The 13704-nt window shown below is 32.6% G+C and overlaps 2 protein-coding genes across 6 annotated transcripts; both read right to left on the reverse strand.

Annotated features, from left to right (window-relative positions):
- Nucleotides 1–52: 52 nt before the first annotated feature.
- Nucleotides 53–5618, reverse strand: LOC125200596 (Galactose oxidase/kelch repeat superfamily protein). Of its 3 annotated transcripts, none has more exons than XM_048098256.2 (14): nucleotides 5452–5618; nucleotides 4685–4790; nucleotides 4425–4502; nucleotides 4222–4341; nucleotides 3985–4051; nucleotides 3800–3861; nucleotides 3362–3501; nucleotides 3127–3253; nucleotides 2248–2362; nucleotides 2042–2130; nucleotides 1833–1916; nucleotides 890–1210; nucleotides 748–807; nucleotides 53–576 (listed from the first exon to the last, which is right to left on the reverse strand). In XM_048098256.2, exons 2-14 carry the CDS (start codon nucleotides 4778–4780, stop codon nucleotides 415–417), a joined length of 1521 nt encoding a protein of 506 aa, XP_047954213.1. In that variant the 5' UTR covers nucleotides 4781–4790; nucleotides 5452–5618; the 3' UTR covers nucleotides 53–414. The 3 variants fall into 3 exon arrangements, with proteins under 3 accessions (XP_047954213.1, XP_047954214.1, XP_088920850.1); XM_048098257.2 differs by having other exon boundaries at nucleotides 5447–5618; XM_089064724.1 differs by lacking the exon at nucleotides 5452–5618 and adding an exon at nucleotides 5226–5244.
- Nucleotides 5619–6501: 883 nt separating this feature from the next.
- On the reverse strand, nucleotides 6502–8840 carry RUXF (small nuclear ribonucleoprotein F). Of its 3 annotated transcripts, none has more exons than XM_089064158.1 (6): nucleotides 8689–8769; nucleotides 8132–8213; nucleotides 7722–7809; nucleotides 7544–7581; nucleotides 6990–7054; nucleotides 6502–6736 (listed from the first exon to the last, which is right to left on the reverse strand). In XM_089064158.1, exons 3-6 carry the CDS (start codon nucleotides 7753–7755, stop codon nucleotides 6667–6669), a joined length of 207 nt encoding a protein of 68 aa, XP_088920284.1. In that variant the 5' UTR covers nucleotides 7756–7809; nucleotides 8132–8213; nucleotides 8689–8769; the 3' UTR covers nucleotides 6502–6666. The 3 variants fall into 3 exon arrangements, with proteins under 3 accessions (XP_088920284.1, XP_088920285.1, XP_047964896.1); XM_089064159.1 differs by having other exon boundaries at nucleotides 8127–8213; XM_048108939.2 differs by lacking the exon at nucleotides 8132–8213 and having other exon boundaries at nucleotides 8689–8840.
- Nucleotides 8841–13704: the final 4864 nt, after the last annotated feature.

Here is a 13704-nt window from a genome sequence, read left to right on the forward strand (position 1 = left end):
AGACTGCAATGTCCAAATCTGTAATAAAAAGGTTGTTCTAGCAGCTCAACTCTGTTCAAACTACCTTCCAATAGTATATTCGAGCTGCACATAATGTTGTAAATTCGTTTTATTTGGAGGTTTTACATTGAAGGTAAAGACAAAATGAATGAATCTAAATGTTTAAAAGTCACCAAAATTACAAAAAGACAAGGGTTGTGATGTTCCAAAGTATTTCAAGAGAAACAAACGTTGCGTGGATGGGGTGAAGATAATCCATTTCATTTCATATATAGTTTTCTACGCGAAGACATTCTACAATGGGAAAAAGTACTTCAAATTTCACTCCATCAAGCATAGTGATTGCAGTCGGACAATCATCACGTTTGTGGACTCGACTGCCCTTGGCAACTTCATCTGTTCCGAGCAACTAGCTTATCCAGCAACCCACTTCCAAATACCACCAGATCGCTGCTTCTGGACTTCTGCGTGCTCCATATCACTTTCAAGTGCAGATTTTTCCATCCTAAGTGCTTGAACCTCCTCTTCTAATGATGGAAGTGATTCAAGCACCTTCTGTAGCTCTGCTATTTGTGCCTGGAAATGACGTAAGATATCGATATATCAGAAATCAGCCAGAACAATTATTATATCACTCACTCCAAAAGAGCATAACATAGTTGGTCATCCTCGGCAGATGGGGGCAAGTTCAACAGAGTTGACATGACCCAAAAAAAAGGAAGAGAGGATGGCAGATAGTTGTATGACCTCTAGGTTGGCACATCTTGACCTCTCCTGAACAAGCTGTCCTTGCACTGACTGTAATTCCTGCATCCAGTTCCCGATGATAAATATTTTTTCTACAGAAACAATGATGCAAAGAGTTTTAAACAATTTTCTGGCACCTAACCTTGGACAACTCAGCATGATTTCCATTTATCTCTTCAATCTTTGTCTTGATAGCAGAGTTGTCAGCTGTTATCTCAGCAAGTGACAATTCCAAAGCCTTCTTTTCTTCTTTGAGTGAGTTAATTTCAGCTGAGATATCCTTCTGGGAGGTATCCACTGGGATTATCTTAGAATTCAAATCTTCTTTTTCACTGAAATTCAACAGTTCAGGTTTTGCCAAGGCATATGCAGTAGTAACGGAAGCAGCGGCGGCTGCTGCTGCTGGTGATTGCAAAATCTTAGGTTGCAAATAATCCCTAGGTTTGACCCTCAGAGCAAACACCTATACACGAAAGGATACACCAAACCTACTGGTTAGTTTGAGTTAAAGCAGTAGGAAAACAAGAAAGTGAAAGTACTGAAAAAACAAAAGAGGTAAATTAAATGATTAAAAGAAAAGGTAGATATGAAGAAGTATCCCAACAGCAAAGATAACTGGGAGAAGGAAAAGAGCTAGCCTCACAGCATACAAGTAATTATACTAAAGAGTGTCATATTTTACTTATAGGCTGTTCGGGTACTGCCGTACTGCACAGACAGAAGTTGCATTCTACAAAAACATTTACATGCTGAAATTACTAAGATTAAAGATATATAAGCTTCAAGACTCCAGAGCTTTGCCAAAACACCCACTCATTACACATAAAGATTTCCTACACAAATAAATTAATTTTTCTCATATATCATTTTTATCGTCATACTTCCAAAGAATGTGTCCCCACGGCCCATGGTAGACTTACATGTCCCATAAAATACAAATACTTCTAGCATATAAAGATGGAACTTCTCTTCATTGTAAAACAAACAAATAGACAAATTCACCAACATCTTAAGCATGAGCCAAGATCCAATTGTAATCACTCCTGGTATGAAGGTAGATACACTTGTACAATAACAAAAAATACCTCGTTGTGATACTTCCCATTATAGCCACCATACGTGATCAACACGCTCTCACTCCCAAGTGATGCAGATGCAATGCTGATACCCTGTTTTTATATTTCACATTAAAATCTCATGCAAACAATAAATATATTGAATACCAGTTCAGTAATCTATAGGTACAACTCAAATGACAATATGACAAATTAAATACACACAGCCAGTGAAGTACCTCACTAGCTAGTGGATCTCTTCCCTTCACAGAAGTAACCACAGATACAGCAAGCTTTGACATATTTATAACAATGGTCTCTAGGGCACCTGCAAGAAACATGGTGTGTTTCACAACTACTCATAGAAAAACAAAAGCACAGGCTAATGTGAGAAGGAAATTGAAATGTTATGACAAAACTCGACCCTATATTAGATTTCACCCACCACTTTTGTTATCTCCACCACCAACTATATACCAATTTCCATCAACTGCAACACCAGCATGACCAGCCCTAGGAGCAACCACATCACCCTGCAACTGTGGTTTGGACCATTCCATCTACAATAAAAGAATTGCAGTCCATTTAATATTCATCTTATTAGCAAGTAACAATCGGGTAACTCAAGAAAACAAATCCCAGGACCTTAACCCCTCCTGCAAATCAATGCCTTTAGTTTATTGCATAAGGTCTAGAAAAATAAGTAAGGATCTTTTTATTATATTAATTTTTAAAGCCAATATTGTGGACATGTTGCAGTTTCCTCATCCGCCATTATCCAAAAAATTACCTACAGTTGCCTTGTGGGAATAAGAAGAAATATGTAACTCAGTCCCACAATGGTTTCGGACAACATATGCAATTAACAAAATTAGTCGAGTCACATGAGTTTCAAATCATTTCTCCCATTACTCTTGTTTGGTAGTCCTAAAATATGCAGTAAACTAACAGAACTTGGAGATACATTTAACAAGAAAAGATATCATTTGAATGTAACAAGAAACAAATAAATAGGCATATGAACATTTATGATTAAAAAAATAGAAATGTTTTGAAAACAAACTCCATGTATGCAAAGCACAGAGCAACACTTGGCCACAACCTGATTTAGTTTACGACTTTCCAAACAGTAAAAGGAGTTCCTTGGGAGGAAAAACTAAACTCAACCAAGAAGCAATATGCTAAAGGTTCACTTGCATATGGATTTCTATTTACTCAGTTAATTACTTCTTATAAGGAAAATTGGGAAAGTTTGCTTGCATGTCATTACCGAGGCTGGATCAACATGGATAGAAACATAATGGAAAGAAGAAGGTAGGCTCACTGTTTCTAAGTCCAGCACATGAAGGTCATTGTAAAAGACTGAATGAGAGCATCCACCGAATATGAAAAGATAGCGATCTGCATGTAGAGCAGCTGCATGATCAAATCTAGGGGATGGAGGTGTCTGTCTGTCAAAGTAAAAAACAAATATTAATTGGAATTCATCGATGAAATGTATATAGAGATCAGCAGTTTGAGTAGATACAGTAACGCATTGATTAGATAAAGTAGCGTACGTGGTCTCAACAGCACTCCATGTTTTTGTCTCCAAATCAAGAACATGAACATCATTTAGTAAATGTCTATGGCGATCTTCTCCACCAAACATGATTATTTTAGAGCCAAACTGTGTAACAGACTGCCCACTCCGAGCTACCTAATGAAATATCATGATAATACCTAACAATTACATCACTGAAGGAAAAATAAACATACATACATTGTCCACTCTGAGCTGCCTAATGAAACACCATAAGAACACTTAATAATGACATCTTTGAGGGAAAAACGAACTCCCAAGAAAACATTTTATAGAAAATTATAAACTAATGTACATAAACCTTGTTTTATCCACATGACTCATATTAGCAAACAAGGGGCACATTTAGTCGATGAAGGGAAAACTAATATGAAGAAGACGGAACTTTTAATGAGAAATCAAAGAATCAATTTACCGGAATATTTCCGAAGGTCTCAACAACACCGCAAGTGTATGATTCAAGATCAATGAACCGCACTACAAAGTATATAGAAAAGACATAAGAGTCAGTACAGGATGAAAAAAAAAACAAATTAAACAGAGACAAAAATGTTAGTCCAGCATGATCAAGAGCTTAGCATATAGATCTTAAAAACGAACCTGCGACGGTGTCACCACTCTCCTTTGTGAGGCCAGCAAGAAGAAGAAGTTTTCCATTCCACACAATCTGGAGATGGGAAATTAACTCTATAGATCAATTAGATATATTAAAAGATAAACTAATATCACTTCAATACTATCATGGCTCACAGCCTAAAATTATAAAATACTCCATGATGAATGGTAAGGAGGAGGGCATATAAAATGCATAGAAGATGAAAAATCCAAACTGATTACCATGCTGTGACCCGAGGTTGCTGGGAAAGCTCCAAGTTTGGCACCATCTGTACTTTTATCATCATTGGCTTCCACGTTCAGTTTGATACTTGACCACATCAAGTTTTTCAGATCGAACACCTAAATTCATGCCAAAAAAATTAATAAAACATAAGCCCTAAACAAAAATTCATGAGTTGTAAGCAACGAAGAGTTAGCAATACCTGTATATCAGATAGGTATCTACCATTGCGGCTTCCACCCATAACGTATAACTTCTCTCCCAATACTGTTGCAGCATGCTGTAAGGCAAGAACAAATATATATAGGGAAAAAGTGCATTAAAAATATTGTAAATAGCAATCAACGTTTACAAATTTGCAGCTTTTTTCAATAAAATGATTAAATGAAAGCGGTAGAAAATTTTAAACCAGGAAAAGGACAGTTGAAAGTCCAGAGAGTTCAATTTTCTAGGTAACTTCACCTTGTACCGAGCAGGAGGCCGCTGGCCATCTACCGGTAGCGCTGCCCACTGTTCATGGTTTAAATCCAAATACCAACTTTGATTGTCCATTACCATTGCAGGTGTCCTGCCACACCAGAAAAATTGTAAGTTCGGAGAAAAATCAAGCATTGGTTACAGACTTACAGTAGTGCACATAATTTTAGCAAATTGATTGCCGGATATAATAAGCTATCTTTTCTAGACTAAGAACCGAAAAATGAAAGCAAGTATAGCTATTTAGTACTGAGGCTAAAAATGCAGCTTGCCAATTCTATAACTCAGTAGATAGTAAAATTGGTTACATTTTCCAAACAATATAAGAAAATGAATGATCTTCGATTAATTATCAACAAATTTCACGAAGTTTTCAATCGCAAGTTAACTCTAATTTCTCAATTTCGCAGTGTACAGTCGTAATTGGAATACTCCAATTCAGCTGCGGACTCTAATTCGATTTCAAACCAGCACACTCAGCTGGACTAACTTCATACACGGTCATCAAAATCCAAAGCACACTTACAACTGTGATTAATTAGATCCAGCCACTAATCAAAATCAAATATAACAATCTCAAAATTCTCATGATCGACGCTCATTTCCGGTATTCTGATTTCGAAAATGCACATGATAGCTCAACAATTCGCAATTATCAAAACGATAAAGCAAAATTCATCGCATGAAATGCCGCCAAAAAACAACAGAAATTGATCAAAAAAATTAGAATTCGAAACCGGCAGAAACCTTACGAGAGAGGTAGGGAAATCGGATCCGTGCAGAGGAGAGAGATCGGACGGCTGAGATCGCCCGATCTCGAGCCGGACAAATAGAGCAGATCGAGGCACCGACGAAACCGAAATTTACAAAGCGGTTGAGCTCTGGTTTTAATGGATGAGGGATTTTTTTTCTAAACAATAAGAAAAGAATTTGATAACTTGATGCAAGTCAAATGGCTATAATTGTCTTTTGGGTAATAATTTTCCTTTTAATTATGGTTTCATTTCTATATCTTCTTCATATCTGAAAAATTTATTTTGGAAATGTGAATCATCATTCATAACAATCTACATACATAGTAGTACTACAATAATTAGAAAATGTGTTTCTTTTATATAGAATAATATTTTATTATGTATTACAATCATGCTTCTTTTAAAACAATGCTAGATTATGGAATTTGAATAATTCAAATTACTCCTTTGGGCCTATTTATTTGTGAGGATTATGTTTAAATTACTACTATGAACCATAATTATTATTATTACATTATTATCAATTAATAATAAGAAAATTTAATGTAATTATTAAATAATAATAAGTTTATTTTATGTTCTCTATTACTTATTGAGAGTATGAATATAATTTCCAAATTATGATTAATTAAAAAAATATGGCTTCAACAATTACATCAATTAGTTAATTGGTTATTATGTCAATGACTTAATTGATTAATATATTATTTTCCTTATAAACAAATGTAAATTACAAACATTATGAAGGACAAATTAGGAAATCGAATTTATTGGACTTTTCTCACGACACGCAATTTTCTACTTTTATTACATTCCCAACATGATCTTTGGGCATACGCATAAATTAGGTGTGTAGTGTTCTAATTTTCAAAAGTGGGGTAATTAAGTTTCACAAAATTGCAAGTTTTTGCATAATTCCACATAAAATAAAATTCAAATTGTCAAATAAAATTTTTATCCAATAATTCAACCGAATAATAACGAACCCTAATGCACCAACGAAATTCAAAGTCTTTTTTTCAATTTTGTTTACTGATCTGAGACAAATTTAAAACAAAATACTTCAACAGCTCATGTGCATAAATTTTACATGAACAAAGATAGAATGCATGTCAAGTACAACTACTACACAAATGATAGAAACTTAGGAGAAGTGCAGGTGCAAGATCAAACACCAGTTCAATTAGGCATACGATGATACAATTGGTCGGACTAATCACGGTCAGCATCTTCAATCTCTTCATCCTCAGGCACACCGCGAAGATACAGAACATTATTGCATCTGCACAAGATGGCCCAAAAAGATTTCATCAGCTAACCATATTTCTCTGAACTACTATTGCTTTTTAAAGCCCAGCCGTGGCAAATGCTTGTGTGAGAAGATAAGAGACACGGTATTCTATGATGTATATTCTATGAAAAGCGAGAAGGAATAGTAGTTATCCTTTTCGTTTGGAGTATATTAATCTAGTTTCATCGAAAAATGCTGTATGTACTTAAGAACTTAGAAGGTGATTGGAGAGGATGAATGAAACCTGATCAAGATTTCTCCAAGGCTTCCAGTGCACTGCCCATCAATGTATTCCTCAGCATTTGCAAGCTACAAAAACATATAATTGAGCATTAAACAGCTATTTGTCAAACAATTTTGACAGCTTTAAGGTAAATCACTCAATGGGATAATATACTATCAGGCTATAACCAACAGATTCCACCCTTTTTCAGTTTCTCTCGTTCAATAAAAAACATATAATGCTTGCATAACATAAGTTTATAACAGTGAAGCTTCAAATTTTTCATGGAATAAATGTAAGCAGAAACTAGCCCAACAAAATTCACATTCATTTAGATGGGGAGTGAATTTATGCAGGGAATTACTAATTGTCTGGTGAGAAAGGAAGATCCCACTTCCCACTGCAGAAACATTCCACACAACAAAACAGAACATACATTTTCATGACAGAGTATAACCTACAAGCTAGGTAATTGTCATACTTCTCATCATATCCAAATCCGTATCAAGTACTGTTGTTGTGAGTTAATATTTGTAGCAAATTATAAGTTGACGTTTTAATACAGTACTAGGTACCTGCAAGTTCATGTATGAATCCACAGAGACGAGGAAACCTGGAAGACAAACAGAAATAGAAAATTATTCTTCTCAGTGATATAAGAATGCAGAATATTCAATATACGAAGGAGAAAAGATAAGAGTAATGAAGAGGTATTCATATTATCAGAAAAATCAATCCTAAAACTTTAGTAACCTTTGTATTCCATTCCCCATTTGAGTTTGACCATGACAGGCTTCCCAGTCAAATTGTTCAAGAAAGGCTTGGGGTTAACAGGTACAGTCTGCAAGCAACAACCAAAAATATTTCAGAACAGGAAACTTATCATTATGCCCATACCACAGATATATCTATGCATATTATATCAAGTTGACACAATGGACCAAGCCAATGCTGACTTGGTGAAACCAAGAACGATGCAAACAAAACCCGAAAAGAAAATCGGCAGTCTTTCACTCCTACCAAGTAATTTGGCATGGGGTTTATCTTTAAAGCAACTGAACAAATACTGAGTTTACGATACAAGCTGGAATAAACAGTATTTTGGGCATAATTAACCTAAAAGAGTCTCGACTTAAGAACAGGTATAAACATACATACATCACCTAAATCAAGTATGGAGTAAAAAACAGTGCTAAGCAAGATGTAAACTCATTTCCACTCAATAGCCATAAGTCGAAATACGGCCTGCAACGAAAGACAACATTAACATCGGCGAGTTGATTGTTCAGCTGGGGTTAAAACTCCTCAATGTCAAACACAATGAGCTTTCCAAAGGCAAAAAAATTAAACAAAAAATGTAATCATTTCAAACAGAGAGCAGAAACTCAATCAGCTCATAATTTAACTCAATTAAGCAGCTCAATCACACTGCATTTTCAGAAACCCATGAATTGTCGCCTTCTCTTCACAACAGCTAGAATTCAAACCAATCCCCAATCTCGTATATTAATACGCTATTCATCAGAAAAATGAAAACGAAACATCGTAAGCATACAAAACTGAAGAAGAAAACGGAAATTCCAAAGACACTTAATCCACCCCTCCCCCCGATTTTTGCCCTCTTCGTTATTTTTTCTAGCCTTCCATTTCATGAACGGTTAGATCTGAATATACATACGCAAACACACAATCAATACAGAGAATTGGGAGAGGAGCTTACCGCCATGGGAGAGAATCTCTTGAGCTGGGAGGGTTTAGGGTTTTGGAGATTGACAGTGGCGAAACCGACGACGTATCGTCGTAGTTTATATGGAGAAGGGTATAAATAGCAAATCGTAAAGAGTATAATTAGGGTGAACTGATTCTCAATTTTTAAAGTTAGATTTATTATGGTAATATTGTTCGCAGCAGTAGTATTTGTTTTAAGAATACATGTCAAAATTGATCCTGACATATGTCTATTTTATTATTTTGGTCCTAAATTTTATTTTTTGAATTTTTTTATCTTGTATATTTCAAATCGAATCACAATTGGTCATCCATTAACAATTTTGTTAAATATTAACGGTCAACGGACAATCAACGAAATTTTAATTAAATTAGAATATTGATCCTAGACGGTGAAGGTGCGGAGGTGGCAGCGGTCGGGGGAGGGGGGTGGGGATGGACTAGCAGTTCTAGCAATTGAGGGGGGTGGTTATGACTAGGAGTTGGTAATTGTTCAAAATTGTGATTAATATTGTTGACCGTTAAATATTAACGAAATTGTTAACGGAGGATCAATTGTTATCCGATTTGATATGTACATGACCAAAAAATTCAAAAGATAAAGTTTAGGATCAAAATGATAAAATGAGCATATGTTCAAGACTAATTTTGGCATTTACTCTTTTTTTTAACTAAATAACTTTGTTTTATTTGAATTAATAATATCGTTAAACTCGCCAACAATGATATTCATTTATAATTTTACAATTGTCGTATCGGATAGATATTCACCGAAAATTTCATTATAGGATAATTGCAAACAAATTCAAAATTCATAATTTTCTCGATTGAAAATAGTACTCCGTGTATATAGCTGAAATAAGGGCTATCGTTGTCTTGACAAAACAAACTAGTATTATTATATAATCCTGTTTAAAATATATACGCCCAAAATTAATTAAGAAAAAAAAGCTCAATATATGACAGTCCATTTGTTATAAAATTTTATTTTATCTTTTGCACTTTTGGCATCTGAAGTTAAGCCCAATGGCCTATTTTATTGTATTATCATAATTTTTGTTGCCAAATCCAATATTATTGCATAGTAATAATGTTAATAAGGATTGCTAATATTAAAAACAATTGGGCCAAGCCTACTAGTTTGGAAGACATTCATTAACCTAGTCCAGTTTAATTGTTTGGGCTTGTTGCGATATAGCTTCGTGAGTTGGGCTACAGTAAAAATAAAAAAATAAAAACAATATTTTATTTATTTATTTTTAGATCAATACAAAAAATTTGTCTATATACGTTGTTTGTTACTAAGGTTATATTCAAAGTTAATTCACAAAACATATTCAGATTTTGTGAACTTTACTGAAAAACAAATGTATTTGATAGCAGAAAAACGTATTATCAATTGATTTGAATACGATAGACTTAACATAATATTTGAATGAAAAAATTATGAATATTAAGACTAAAAAATTGTACGAAGGAAAAAAACGTGTCATGAATTATATATTGCATATAATTAATTAGTATATTTACGAACTATGTGTTTATCCATGACCAATAAACAAATACACTTAGAAAAATTCACACGCAATTAGAGATATGATTAAGACATGTCAAAACATTGATCAAATAATTGTCAATTTTGACCTTATTTGATTTGCCCAATGAATGAAATGAACTAATCGAAAACGCGCAATAACAATTTCGATAAATACTATCAACACATAAATGCTTATATTAATTAATAATGGTGTGACAAAGAATTCCACTATAATTGATTTCAACTTCAAATTTAAAGCCGATACATTGGTGGTTAACATCAAAATCACAATGTGTACATAAAATATACTCTATAATCAATATTCATACAGTTATATGAGTACGATAGTAGTTGCGGATCCAAATAGAGAATGTTAAAGACAATGTTCGAGACAATGTCAAATAGAGAAGCAGATTTTCTATCTTCGAGACAATGTTAAAGACAAATGAATGGGACGAACATGGAAATTTTACATATAGATAAGGGGTAATTAGTCGTGGGAGCGCCATAGAATATATATCGTACGTACGCATAAAAAAAAATACCAACTGTGATGACTTGAAATTTCGATCATTACCATTGTATCATTTGTTATTCTTAAATAATTGATTTTTTATCATTTTCTGCCCAAGAATAATTAACCTTGAAATTAATCTATGCAAAATTTATAGGCGATCGAGCGGTGGGTGACACTTTTTTTTATCGGTGGGTGACATCAAAATCATATAATGTGTACACAATATGAAATCATATTTGTATAATAATATAGAGATATATGTATGGCATTTACCAACTGTAAAGTGCAAGTAAGCATGGGTAGAGAGAGGCATGTGGCCACACAAATAAAACTTGGAATTGGAGAAGACATTTGTCATACATAGAAGACTCATACCAAAACCCAATACCTTTTTCACTTATGAACAAAAGCATGCTTACGAAAGAAAGCCCCACTAACCTACTCACATTCTAGACAAGGAATTTTGGTTGGTGTGTATGAGTGAGGAGAGGGAGGAGTGAGTGGTGCAAAATTCGAAATCCTTGAATTTATTTGTCAGATCGATTATGATTCTATATTTGTTTCGTATTATGAATTTATTTGTCAGTTCGATTATATATGATTTTATTTTTCTTTGAATTGAAATTCACATCAAATCCTCGGATTAGATGAGTACTATGATTTTGATTTTGTTTTCCTTAAAAATTCATCGGAAATTCCCATATTAGAAGACTTTAAGCCATGTTTGGTTGACGGGAAAGTAAAGTTGGCAAGGAAAATGATTCCTGGGAAAATGAATCCCGAGAATATGATTCCTAGTAACTTTACTTTCTTGTGTTTGGAAAATATCAAAATTTTAAATGTATATTTAATTTAAATATCAAGCTAAAAATATATTTATTATTATTTTATTTATAAAAAAAATAATGTAAAAAAATTTAATAAATAATTAATTACAAATAATAATAATTATATTGATTATTATGATGGATAGTTTAAATATGAATTATCCATCATAATATATATTAATATAATTATAATAATAGCTACATGGAGTATTATAGTACTCATTTATTATAATAATAAATATAATAATTATTATATTATATTATAATTATTATATTATAATTATAATATTTACGAATATTATACTTAAATAAATTTTATAAATTAAAATTTCACTATGACTTTATTGATTAATTATTAATTTATAAAATATAATAGTTATTATTTATTATAAGATTTAAATTATATAATTTTATTTTAATTATATAGTGAAATTAAGTACAATTTATAATTTTAAATTATTTTTAAAATATTGTAATTATTATTATTATTATTACTATTATTATGTTATTATTATTATTAAAACTATATTATATTGCTTAAATATGTAAGAATCCTAAAACTGGGAAAAAGAATACCTAAGAAAAGTTAGGACTCAGAATCCTGGAAAGTTGTACTAACTTTCCTTGTTCTCGTATTCTGATTACTTTCCCAGTTTGATTAAAAACCAAAACAAACACAAGAATTTAAAATTTAAGGAATCAGATTACTATCCCAGACAGAATCCTGACAATCAAACATGGCCATATAGTTTTGTTAGTATAAGACTAGACACCACTTATTATTTTTTACAATTGTGGTTTAATTTATGAAACTAGTATAATTATTTTATACGCATCGGTTGAGGAAAATGATAAGAACACGATATATATATATATATAGGGGTGCAATCATATCATAACTCATATTTATGTGATAACTTAATAACCCTATCATTTTATGGGTCAAAAGTATCATTTTTACTAAAAATGATATTTATACGCGATAAAATAATATTTTTTCAGCATGCATAAAATGATACTTTTATTGCATAAAATGATATTCTGTTCCATAAAATGATATTTTTCGTCCATAAAATGAGGGTTATTAGGTTATCACCATAAATATGGGTTATGATATGATCACATCCCTATATATATATATATATATATATATATAGGGTTTTGATCTATGAAGACCAGATTTAAATACAAAAACGCAGAACGCGGTCATACGTAGGGCATTTTTAGGTCATAGTTAGTTTATTTTTAGGTCATGCTAACAAAGCATGACCTAAAATGATCTTAACATGACATAAACCCAAATCTTATAATATGACCTAAAAATGCTTAATTATGACCTTCCGTATTTTTGGTTAATTATTGACCATTAGATCATCTAATCCTAGGGTCAAGATTTGGGCTGCATTTCTTGATTTAAGCACATACTTGTTTTGATCACTCCCCTATATATATATATATAGTTGTGATCAATGTCGAACCAATTTTAAAGACCGAACTAGAGACCAAATCTAGGCCATTATATCTAGTTTTTTTTATGAGATGTGCTGCTGTGAAAATTTTTTCGGCTTCATTACAAGCCCATTTTACTTCATTAGATAGGTTTATTACTTCATTCTGTACGTAATACCTTGAAACTACAACATGTTTTTACTTGCTTCCAATAGGTTTTGAAATGATTCAACATATGCTTCATTCAAATTCATTGACGTGGGTTTTTGCTTGATTAACATTTAAAAATGCAATTTATTCAAGTGAGTTTATTACTTCATTCAGAAACGTTATTACTTCATTGGATAAGATTTTTACTTCATTCCCGTAGGACTTCAAATGCTTCTACACATACTTCATTCCAATAATTTATTACATTATTCCATGTGTTTATTAAACCATATTAGCGCCATGGCGTTGGTGATAGATATTGTAGAGAGAAAGAACGGCACGCGACGGCGAAACCACATTTACGTACTGGAATGAAGTAAAAACCTACAAGAATGAAGTAAAAACCTACTAGAATGAAGTAATATATTCTGAAACGAAGTTAAATCTTCGTAACATATTAGTATGACTTATTTACCTTCAGATGAATTAAAATAGGCTCGTGATGAAGGCGAAAATAATTTATAAATT

This window comes from Salvia hispanica, chromosome 2 (genome assembly GCF_029641045.1).
Source record: "Salvia hispanica isolate PSC_SH4W2 chromosome 2, Shi_PSC_v1, whole genome shotgun sequence".
NCBI lineage: Eukaryota > Viridiplantae > Streptophyta > Magnoliopsida > Lamiales > Lamiaceae > Salvia > Salvia hispanica.

Coding starts and splice junctions, on each gene's coding strand:
- LOC125200596 (XM_048098256.2), bottom strand. CDS start 4,780: ATGGTAATGGACAATCAAAGTTGGTATTTGGATTTAAACCATGAACAG. Junction 2,363..3,126: donor ATGTGCTGGACTTAGAAACA/GTGAGCCTACCT, acceptor CTTTTATTGTAG/ATGGAATGGTCCAAACCACA. Junction 2,131..2,247: donor TGGTGGAGATAACAAAAGTG/GTGGGTGAAATC, acceptor TGTTTCTTGCAG/GTGCCCTAGAGACCATTGTT.
- RUXF (XM_048108939.2), bottom strand. Junction 7,582..7,721: donor ATGGGGAATGGAATACAAAG/GTTACTAAAGTT, acceptor TTTGTCTTCCAG/GTTTCCTCGTCTCTGTGGAT. Junction 7,055..7,543: donor ATTCATACATGAACTTGCAG/GTACCTAGTACT, acceptor ATGTTTTTGTAG/CTTGCAAATGCTGAGGAATA.